The 11977-nt window shown below is 47.2% G+C and overlaps 1 protein-coding gene across 1 annotated transcript in view; it reads left to right on the plus strand.

The window, feature by feature from the left end:
* agps (alkylglycerone phosphate synthase) overlaps nt 1-11717 on the plus strand; it is a 38442-nt gene extending 26725 nt beyond the window's left edge. The window contains exons 13-20 of the mRNA XM_080753219.1: nt 1062-1138; nt 1224-1336; nt 2791-2860; nt 3517-3578; nt 5393-5482; nt 6404-6503; nt 7047-7104; nt 10739-11717. Of these exons, the coding sequence (XP_080609345.1) occupies nt 1062-1138; nt 1224-1336; nt 2791-2860; nt 3517-3578; nt 5393-5482; nt 6404-6503; nt 7047-7104; nt 10739-10860 (692 nt within the window). The 3' untranslated portion in view covers nt 10861-11717. The remainder of the gene's footprint in view (nt 1-1061; nt 1139-1223; nt 1337-2790; nt 2861-3516; nt 3579-5392; nt 5483-6403; nt 6504-7046; nt 7105-10738) is intronic.
* The last annotated feature ends 260 nt before the right edge of the window (nt 11718-11977 follow it).

Below are 11977 nucleotides of genomic sequence, written 5' to 3' on the forward strand. Positions count from 1 at the left end.
AGTAGGCACTTCCTAGCATTAAGTAGGTAAGATGAAGCGACCAGGTTTTTCACTAATAACTAAAACTCATGGCTCTATGATACCTTCTTGGGCTTATTAGTGGCTTGTCCTCACTTTTAATCATGTCGGCTGTTGAGTAAGGAGAGTTGATGTATTCATGGCTCATTTTCAGATTGCGACAACGAGTAGAATTTAGCACTGCCTGTCTTGATACACAAGATGAAAAATGAGCGCAGTAGAGTAGGTGGTACACTGTAAAAACTGCAGTGTTAATTCAACTTGGAAAGTGTAAACATGGACCCAAATGAGCCCTCAAGGGTCCATTTGGGACCATTGTTACACTTGAGTTAACGCCGAAGATTTTTCTGTGTAGTGTCTATTGATATGGCAGAAATGTGAGCAAGCTAAAACTCGGAAGGGGCAGAATCACATAGTTCTCTCTTTCTGGATGTTGAGTATTTAATTAACGAGTATGATGGCTGCTGGAGACCTAAGGACCTGCAATCAAATTTTTGGAATGGAAATAATTAGGACACTAAGTGATGAAGAGACTTGAGATTGGGGGAGGGGAGCGAGCGGCGTAAATGAACTGGTAAGTCTCCACGACATCACCCGTGACTTTCCCGCTGTGATTGATAACCATCCCTCTGGCCCCCGGCCCCTCATTTTCACTTGTCCACAGGCACTTTTGTGCGTCCGATCAGGAATAAATCAAAAAGTGTGCATGAGGAAGACGGATATCGCAGCGTCAACCCCACTTCCCTTCGGAAACCCCCCACCCCCCCTGATTTATTGTCCCTGTCGCTGGCAGCTACTGGCCAGTTGCAAAGTTATTCAAATGTTGCCATTTATTTTTCATCCTTTTTTTGGGGGGGTTTGAAACCTAAATAAGTCAAACTCCCTTGCCCTCTTAAAACGCTGGAGGAAACCAGCGGGAAAGAAGGGTGAGACTAATATGCAAAAAAAAAGAAAAGGTATTGCTCAAAAGTGTCAGATGCCACTTGATTTTTAAAAGAGTGGAGTTGCCTTTTCTGATGGAGATTTGTTTTTGTTTTCTGCAGGTCATGCCCTGAAACCTCAAGTGTCCTCGATTTTCACGTCCTTTTTGGATGGCTTGAAGAAATTCTACATCACGAAGGTAATATTTGTAATCCTTTTAAAAAGAAACCAGAGAGACATTTTGTTTTCCTCCGCAGTGAAGAGTTTCTTTCTGTTCTTCTCAGTTCAAAGGCTTCGACCCCCACCGCTTGTGTGTGGCCACCCTGCTCTTTGAAGGGGATCGTGACAAGGTCCTGCAGCACGAGAAGCAAGTTTATGACATTGCGGCTAAATTTGGGTAGGTGGCCCGTGCTCTCTCTTCTGTCCCTAATCTGGCTCGATCACATGACTTTCACTGTGGCATCAATCTGCCAGCGGCGGGACGATGACATGTGTTGAGCAAAGATCACTTAAAGATCACTGTCCATACAAAGCACAGCAATGACAAAGCACCTTTTGACACGACTTTGAATGTGAGGGGAGGCGGTGGGGGTGGGGGTCAGCCTGAGGCCTATGATGTTACTCCATTCAACCCAACCCGGTTTTTCACGGTAGCGTCAAAAGACTGGAGACGCGTTGGTTTGAACTGTTGGGATTTGGTCCTCCACTCAGTAGTCTGTCGTGGTACAGAGTGATGGATCACCTGTGGATGTCCTCTTGTCAGGCCAGCTTTTGTGTTGAAGGGGGTGGGGTGTGGGCGGTTGATAGCGGGGCACAGCTCCCTGTAGGACCGGGGCGATAGGGTGGAGTCTGGGAGCGCTCCTACGCCGTGATTGATCATGGAACAGATCAATGAGGACTTGGGTGGAAATAAGTTATCTATCAGCCCAGAGAGGGGATGCTATCGCCATCCTCGCCCTGGTTTTTTAGCCTCCCAACACGGCCTTGTCCCAAGCATTTTAACCTTCATGTCCCAATCCACCTGAATTATATATGGTATAGACATAATGAGTCCATCCAGTGCTATTTCTGAGATGGTTCCTTTGAAGTTAGGGGATTCCAAACATTGTTAAATTGCTGTCGAGCTAAAAAAAATGAATTGTGATAATTTTAACATGTGCTTTTAGGCTTTAAGTTCACTATGCTCCAAGCATATTGTCGATAAACTGTGATGTTTGTCAAAATGGCAATCCAGGAATATTGACTTTAGTTTCCAATTGTAAGTTGTGCTCCTGCTTCTGCTTCTCCAACCAATCAGCACGTATTTAATCAGGAGGACAGTCTTGTGAACAAACCTCCATGTTCCGCGTTGTGTAACATCACCCTATGGATTGTGTGTTAGCGTAGCTATTTGGCTCAGTTGCCAAATCTACAGGTCACTGGCTGTCATGTAATAGCTCGGAGTTCAATCATCAGAAACCTGTCACCTACCGGGAGCATCCGATGCTTTATTGCATTATTTCAAATAAATCGTCATCACTTGTCAACTCGAGTGCCAGTGATGGATTGGGGTGGTTCTGTGAGGAATATTTTCTTAGGAAGCAAGGGAAGGGGAATAAGTAAATCAATATAGCGATTTCCTAATGAGCGTATCCTGATTAGTTTGGGTAGTGGATGAAAATTTGATTACCCACTGCCAGTGATAGATGTGTGGCTGACCTGTGCCGATGCGCGGAGCGTTTGCTCCATTGATCCGCACATTGTTAGATTGACAAGGAGTGCCTCGGCTCCCGGGCAGCTGCGACAGACACTGGGCCAGCGCAGCCAGAAGAAAGAGGCCTGTTAAATATTAACCCTGTTATCTGCTTCCAGGGGCCTGGCAGCTGGAGAGGACAATGGTCAGAGAGGCTACATGCTGACCTTCGTCATCGCTTACCTCCGGGTGGGTCACTCCTCCCTGGTTTTTCCCCTTGGCTGATGGGCAGGTTTAGGGGTTGGTGGGGGGTGGGGGGGGGGGGGGTATGGGGGACTCTTGACTAGACCTCTAACAGTGGAAAGGATAGCGTGCAACACCGCAGAGGCCATAGAATGTGACCTCACGGTTTGACGTTGTCACACTGCCTCAGAAGGAGGTATTTAACGTCTTTAAAAGCGGCCCGCCGTTTGTGGGCCGCAGTCACAATGGAGTGCATTTCTTGGGTTTGTTTTTTTAGACCAGGCTCATAGATGGATAGATATACTTTATTATCCCTCAAGGGAAAATCAGTCGCTCGGAGGTGGCACAGGTAAAAGTGTAAAAAAGAAAAAGTACTGTTGTGTACAGCGTAAAAACTATGCAAAGAAATAAGAAGCATCAACAATCGTAAACGGAGCAATCGTAAACGGAGGCAAAAACCAAATAAAGTGTCCATAACAGTCTGTGCTCACCGTCGTCTCATAATAATACTACTTATCAAAGATACACATAATAATTGCTTAATACTAATAATATTTAATATAATACTTATCCGTACTTATCACAGACCCAGCAATGCTGCAGCACCACGCAGCCAGACCATTTGGCATTTTCATAAACCTGTGCATTTTCCTCCTGGACAGGACTTGGGGATGGACTACTACGTGATCGGGGAGTCGTTTGAGACCTCTGTGCCTTGGGACAGGTAAATATACCAATGACAAAACAAGAAAACACCGCCGTGTGGTCTTTAAGAGTGAATCTGAATGGCCACAAGTCATTTTATCTATCACCCTCTTCCCACGCAGTCATGGGAAGTGAAGAGAACCAAAGAAATGTAATTCAGCCACCACCCCCGCCCCCCCTTTCCCTTTTATGTTCTTTTTTTCCTCCTCTCCCCCTGCCTTCTCCCTCTGCCTTTGACATTCACCTTCATGCCTGCCTCCTTCCCCCCATTAACTGTCTCAGCGTGGGCGGAAGCCTGTCTTTTTCAGCCTACAGCCAAAAAACACCGCGACACGGGGGGAGATGGAGGCTCCACGAGCACGTTTCTGTGTGGCGCCCGCATTCCTTTCGCCCCCACACCACCAGTTCAGTTCATATCCGTGTTTGGTGTGACGGGCTAAAACCATGCACCACCTTCTCCATATCACCGTCACCAGGGGCGTCACAAGGGGCGGAAAAGTGGGACTGAGTTACTAGGGTCCAAGGTGGAGGGGCCTTAATTATTTTTATACTTTAGCTATTGAAGAATAGCAGATATACAAGCTCACAGTGCAGCAGCGAGTGCTGCGCTGCAAGCTTGTAGATCTGCTATTTTTGAAAATGTGTGCAAATCTTTGAATATATGTATTTTTTAAGCGAACATTTGTAACTCAAATTTTGCTTCTGGGGGGCTCCCTGGAACTAAATATTTTGAGATGGGTGTCCCTGGGCTAAATACATATAATTTTGGGGGTCCTTCACATAGAAGGATTTTGAAAAATAGCAGATTACAAGCTTGCAGCACTCTTTGCCGTGCTGTGAGCTTGTATATCTGCTATTTTTCAATAATTAAAGCACAAAATAGTGCGTAATAACGCAGTGAATCCCAGGGCCCAGAATTTGGTGCGACACCCCTGACCGTTGCAACGAATACCACACGCTTACACACACACACACACACACACACACACACACACACGTGCGCAGTGCACACAAGTAGTGTATGAGCTTGCTGTGTAAAATGCCTGATGGGGGAGACCAAGAGATCAGGCGTTGAGGCGAGCATATGTGCCTGGCTCATTACCCGTCCTCCTCCTCCACCCTCCACACTCGACTGCACATGCCTAGCACTGGCGGCCATTTCCCACACCGATGGGAACATATCCCAGACAGTATGCATCTACCACCGCACAGCTCTCACTCTCCACAATGTTATTCTGTCTCTCTTCCTGTCGTCCTTCTGGTCTGTTCTCCCTTGTCTTATACGTTAACACGATTCATCAGCTAGGGCATCAAGCGATATGCTTGTCAAGATGAACTGTCAAAGATGTCAGATGTCAAAATTGCTGTTCTTATCCATAGCTGTTCTTATCCGTAGACTAGATTCTTAGGGGTGTGAATCAAAAATTGCAGATCTCACAGTGCATCGCAGTACGGTGTGTTGTGAGCTTGTAGATCAGCTATTTTGTTGCACGACACAGCAGGCATCCAAGAATAAAGTAGGCATTGCGTGTTTGCTCTATTGTATGTTCTGTCTGGGACAGATACAGCAAACAAACACGTTTTGGCGTCAAGCCTTCCTCAGCATGTATTACATATTGTATAGTTTTTCATGTCGTACACCCTGGGGAAGTCTCCGAAACAAGTCTTACTGTGAAGGTTGTTCTACACTCAGCTAGGCCCGACTCCTCAAAATCTACAGTATCTTGAACTACTGTCATATTGCACTGACAGATCCTTCCATCTTCTTTACATCTACTGTAGCTGCTTTAAAACCCACTTCTTTGTGTTTGTGTGGCTTTCTTTTCTTCACAGGGTTTTGGACATTTGCCGGAACGTGAAAGAGCGCATTACCAGAGAGTGTAAAGAGAAAGGAGTGCCATTTGCACCCATGTCCACATGCAGGTAATGTTTGCAGACGGCATAACATATATATATATTTTCTGCTTTGCGCGAAAGATTACAATAAGTCTCCATTGTCATATTATGAATGATGGTCGACAAGACCCCCTGACCCCTTGTCAGCTATCTAGAGGCTGTAGATGGACAGACAACCATTGGGACGGACAGACAAACGGGTGAGGGGTACCAGGCTTCCTCCCCCCTCCGCTGAGGACAGATTAGGCCTCAGCCTGATTATGCTTCAGCCATTCATTTCCTGGCTGCAGTCTGTCACAAGATTGATTTGTCCATTTAACCTCTAGAAAAAGCCAGTGTGCTAGGTGATGGGCCATGTCAAATGAACAAGGGCTCTGCACACAATTCCTCCAAAGGGATGGGGACTAGGACAGATACAATGCTAACTGTTATATGCTTGTAGGTGTTGAGGTATCATCTTGGGTTAATTCTAAACATTTGCTTATTGATGGGAAGTTTACAAAAGCATTTATTTTTACTCTTTATATCTTTGAGTGAAAAATAAACAATTTGCTATCATTGATTCCAAGTCAACCCCTTGCATACAGAGCAGCTACAAATGTGGCTCAGATGAATCCAGTAAAATTGTGCGATGGCCATTTAATGTCCTGATAATATGACGTTATTGAAGGTGACAGAGCCACCAGGCCGCCGCCGCTTTCTAGAAAACATGAACGGAATTGGGGTCAAAGGGTTCAGGAGAGAAGCCCAGCCTCCCACTTCACTCTGCCCCCCGATTACAAAGGGAAAAATCACGTTCATTGTTTGAAAATGGAGTGCCTCAACTAAGCCCCATATTCATTGGATTCATGTAGAATTGATTTTCTGAGGAGGCACGTGAAGGGGTAATGTTGTTGTTTTGCTCGTTTTTAAACAAATTGTGTGCGTTGCACCTGTGCTGTTTTTCAGGGTGACTCAGACGTACGATGCTGGTGCCTGTGTGTACTTCTACTTTGCCTTCAACTACAGGGGACTCAGTGATCCAGTGCATGTGTATGAACAAGTGGAGGTAAACACCATCGTTTAGATCAGTGTTTCTCAACCACTGTGCCTGGGGACCTTTACTGTGCCCCTGAGAAGGGTCAAGTGTGCCCCTTGAAACTGCTTAAAAGCCAGTATTGTATTTATCATTTTAAAAAATGATTTAAACTAGCCGATCTACAAGCACACAACGCCTCATGGTGCGAGGCGCTGTGTGCTTGTAGATCTGCTGGTTTCACTACTGTTGTGCGACAGCCTTGTATGATGAAGCAGGGCTTTACTTTGTGAAGAAACGTACACATTTGAAACTTGGAGATACAAGGTTTCTTGCCGACAGTGACGATATTTACACCCCCGTATTATGTTGGTGTGCACATGGATTCTTGGGACATGAAAAGTGTGCCCGTGCAGAAACACTGGTTTAGATCATTACAACTGTCCTGAGGATGTACTGTACCTTATCTATTGTAACTTCGTGGTTCAGTTTATCCTGATAATAATTTGACACTCACTCCAATAACGAAAGAATGTATGATATTGATTGAGTTCTGATTGTATCTTCAATTTACAGACTGCAGCCAGAGAAGAGATCCTTGCCAATGGAGGAAGCTTGTCACATCACCATGGAGGTATGACTAAGCCAATATCAGCGTTTTAGGTCTCATTAGCCAAACAATTACTGAAGCGCAGTTGCAAACCATGTGTTATGGGAGCTGCATTGGGCTACATCCTCAATAGTTGTGACTATTCATGACAGGACAAGGCTCTTCAAAGTTGGATTACCATGGCAAGGCGGCGTGGCAGTGTGTTTTGGGCCATGTCGGCGAGTGGGCTAGCATGTGGTCTCCTCGTAAAAGAAATCAATTTACTGTAAGCCAGGAGATCTTTCATCACTTCCTTCACGTGTCCAAAATATGTTCCCACTGCAGAGAAAACGTCTCTGAGTTAGCCATTTGTTCATTTCAACAATGACCAAAAGAAACGTGAGTAAGGGATGGAGAGGGGGGGGGGCGGGGAGTGAAACCACTCTCCTAGCCCCATCAGGGCTAACCGAAATGGCTGCCTTATCTATATTGCCATCCGCCTCGCTGTTTTCATACATCACTTCAGGCTATTCATCACGCCTGTCAAAAACAGCATGCAGTGAATCAGCTGCGATATTAAATCACAATTTCTCCTGAAGGCGGGGAAGGGTTCAAAATTAAAAGATTGCTAATAAAAGGAGGCGGTGGGCCAGGGTAAATGATGCTGCCGTTATCGCCGGGGTGTACGCTGACCTCCAAACGGTGGCCTGGCCACCCTGTGCAACGCGGGGAGGTGTCGGAGGGAGCGAGGAGGTGGAGGGGAGGGGGCCGATATTGATGCAGCTCCTGTGTGCAAGGCCCACTCTGTAATTGTGATTAATAACAGTGGGGCTTGCTATCTGGGCGCAGACAGGCCGGTTTGTCTGCCCACAATCAGCGCTTGACAAATGGAGCTAGTTTCACTGGGTTTTGTGTATCAAAGAAAACAGATGTAGTCTAGGAAGGCGAGGTGGGAGGGCACCACAGGAAATATACATTTTTGTAGCCTGTGTTTATAGCAGGTCAGCCTTATGCTGTGTGGGAGTGAGGTGAGGGTGGCCAGGCTCGTGGAACGCGTTGCCTTTTTTTTTTTGCTACTCGACATGCCATCCGATGAACAAGTTGTAAATGGGTGGCACCTTGGAACTCAATTTTGTTTCTAAAAGCTTGCCCAAAGTGGGGATCAAAAGCAAAAAGCTTCACTTGTGGTGCTGCTGGACGATTCCGCGGGTGTTTACTTGAAATCCAGAACATTGGAAAGAAATGTCCTCTTTAACCAGGTCACTAGTGTTGCAGCAGTGGAAAGCTGCGAGAACATCCATCATTGGTGTGGGGGGGGGGAGTCATCCATCCATCCATCAGTCCCGGGCCGTGGTCTGCGATGGTTGCACGCCGAGCCCCGGCCTCTCAGCCAATACCCGGGCTCTGGCGTATCAGCGGAGCACAGGGCCGCTACCTTAGCCCGTCTTTCATGTTCTGACCCCCATTTGTCAAGGCAGCCCAGAGAGAGAGGGAGACGGAGAGGAGTGTGTCAAGGGGTGGCGGCTCAGCTCGCGGTCTCTATAGCCTCCTCTGTATGAGTGCTGCCCCGGGGGCGGCTGGCAGCTCCACCTGACCTTGTGGCTTTGCAGGGCAGCACTTTAGCGCACTCGGCCAACTGCAGCGGCACTCAGGTCACTGCGCTGAGGGGACGGAAAAATGACTCGACTCAGTGACTTTATTTTCCCCCTCTCATTAGACCAGCCGGTTGTGTGCACATGAGAAATCTGCCACTTTAAGGTGTGTGACTGTGCACGCACGCGTGTGCGTCTGTGCACGCACGCACGCGTGTGCGCGTTTTATTTTTCTGTCGCTACTAAAAGAACTGCCTGCTCTTCTTTGCATGTCTCAGCTGCACGGACCAAAGCCAGGGGAGATTGATTGCAATAGCGGGCGCAAAATAGAGAATATGACAAGATAGATGTGTAAATTATCACTGTGATGGAGGCAATGATGCAGTCCCGGCACCTTCTGTTTTCTCTCTTCTTCCCTGAGTAGAGGGAGGGATGGAGGTGGTACAAGGGACGGGAGTAAGGAGAGGGTAGGGGAGAGGAGGAGGAGGTGGTTGTGGGAGGAGGAGAGCAGGCTACTTTCTTAGTTATTGGGTAACTGCTGATTGGGTGACTGACCGGTCCCTCTGTCACCATCTGGAGGTGTGTGTGGTGCAGCGGGCCCCCCGGTGGCCCCCTGTGTCTGTCTGTCAGGAGACGGGCCTCACTGGCCCCACCTGGGGTCCCTGGCGGGGCTTGTTGTCACCGATAACACACAGTTCTTCCAATCTCGCTCCAGTGCTTTAGGGCTCTGCCCCGCCCTCAACAACATGCCCTATTAACATGCTGCCCGCCCCCCCCTACCCCAATCCCTCATCGGTGACGCACTACAGAGGCGCGAGTGTATCCAAATGGGACAGGGGGAAGGCGTGTGAACACTTCCATCTTGTCACACTTTTCTCATTTTCAGACTCGCCTCTCTGTATCTAATCTCAGGTGATTACGGTGGTGCCTTTCAAACCGAAGTGTGTTTACCCACCCAGCAGGCACCTGTTCTAGATTGTTCTATTCTCAGATCTATTTTTAGGGCCTCGGTACAGATGTGTCAAGTTTTTCTTTTTTTCATCTGAAGTCAATGTGACCTCGAAGAGCAATACATTTTCAATCCCAGAGCACAATATTCAGGGAACTTTCCATTCTGCTTTTGGGGTATGAACTGACTGTTTAACTTGAATGTCATTCATCCACCTTCCTTGCTAACAAACCGTTTTCAGTGATATTTGCTCATCAATCGGAGTGTTGCGGTACCTCTATGTAAGCTACAGTGCAGCAGTCATACTGTGGGTGTTGGCGAAGGTGGCGGTCGGCAGAAAGGGTGATGGCTCCAGTTGTTGGTATGTTTTCATGGAGGAAGTTCTGTCGGTTTTGGCCCCACTCTCAATTTCACCACCGTCGTCTCCAGAGTCTCTCAACCTCTCCCTGGCTCCAGACCCTCTGCTTAGAACCTGGACAGCTGGCAGAGCACCGGGCACCCCGCCGAGGCCCTGTGCCACGGCCACGCTTGCTCCTCAGGGCGAAGCAGGAGCCACAGCAGAGAGTGGCCAAACGCCAAAGTCATGGCGACAAGAGGACCATTGTGTTTCTGCCATTTTGGCCACGGCAGCCTGTCGGCAAACCAAGCCTGTGTCAGGGGGTACAGAACTGTGGTTGGTTGCAAGCAACCTTGGAGGGCACCCCAGAGGAGCACGCTCTCTTGTACGGTGTTCTATACACACACACACACACATCTACCCTCCCACCCTTGTGGCATTGGAGGGAGGGGAGTGGTGGCCCGCGCAGTGAGAGAAAAGAGAGCGAGGGAGCGAGGGACGGCCGCTACAGCCGCCAGCCGGCCCCTCCTCTGGGAACACACAGAGCCTAATGAGTTTGATAGTCTGCTGAGCTCCATAAATCATGCCATGCAAAACATTTCTCCTCTCTGAATAAAAGCATTTATCACCCTCTGTTTATTCACTCACTCTCACAAGATTGATTGGCTCCCAGCAGCCTGCTGAGCAATCAGCCATGCCGATTCCTCTACCCCCCCCCCCCCCCCCCTCCTCCCTCCTGTCTTCTTCCTTGTGCATATTTATTTATTTTTATTATTTTTTTCTCTTTTCTCTGTCTTTCAGTGGGGAAACTTCGAAAGCAGTGGATGAGAGAGACCATCTCCGATGTGGGCATGGGGATGCTGAAGTCCGTCAAGGAATACGTGGATCCCAACAATATCTTCGGCAACAGGAATCTCCTCTAAGTTTGTTATCGCCTTCATCTTTTGTCTCACCCTTTTCTAACCAGGATCCTTGTTCATTTGGATTAACTCCATACTTAATGTGACATTAACCACATGAACCCTAGCGTCCCTATTTTGGGGAGAACATTCTGAGAAAATAGCAGATGTACAAGCAACACAAGATAAACAGGGCGTTGCAATGTGACGCATTGGAAGCTTGTATATTGGCTATTTTTGGCGCAAGGATTTGGTTAAGAGGGGGGGAAAAGGAGGGTGCCAACCAAGTACAGACCCCTGGGGGACCTCAGTCAATAATGGTTAATGGGAATATCATTTTGGTGCCATTTGTTAATTCACCCAACATAAACTACCAACTTTCTTTTACATGGTGTTGCACATAACATGCTTTAACAATCGGTCGGTGTGTAATTCTTAAAAAGGAACGAAACTTGTCTTTGCCATTGCATCATGGCCTCAGTCATGAGGCGCTGTGGTCAGGTGCTGATGGATCGTACACCGTTAATGTTTACTGTAAGTCTGTTCTTGTGTATAAACGTGCTTGTTATGGCCTCACACACTGGGTATGATGCAAAATTACCGTGATTTATTTTGTGATGTTTGCTTAACTGTCAACAGTTCCTTAAGATCCTTGCCAACTTTAACTTCTTCTTTTTTGGGGGGGGGAAATCACATTTATTCTCTTGGTGTATGGCACTACTTTAGCAGTAAGTTCTATTGATGAACGCTCTCTTTAAAGCTCTGTGCCTTTCTAAAGCTGTGTGTCTGCCTTTCCCTGTCTCTTACACACTCCAGTGTTGTGCGGGGAGACTACTGTATGTGAACCTTGTTCGGTTTGAGTGTCATGCTATTAGTTTCCCTATAAATCTGTGCACTCCCTAACTATGTGTCTCTACCCTCTTGCCTTGTGTTTACCTGACTTAACACAGGGGGTGTGTATTTGTTTTTTACATGAAGAATTTTCCAAAACTTGACAAAAAGTCAGTCCAACTAGTAAAAGGTATGTCTAGAGATTATACATGTATATTTAGTTTTGTACTGGAAGCTTTTACCTTGGCATGGTCTGGTTTTCCCAGAAAGTTTAGTGGACAAAGCCATCTTCTTGAGATCATCCATGCTT

Source organism: Nannobrachium achirus (genome assembly GCF_963921795.1).
Source record: "Nannobrachium achirus genome assembly, chromosome: 22".
Classification (NCBI taxonomy): domain Eukaryota; kingdom Metazoa; phylum Chordata; class Actinopteri; order Myctophiformes; family Myctophidae; genus Nannobrachium; species Nannobrachium achirus.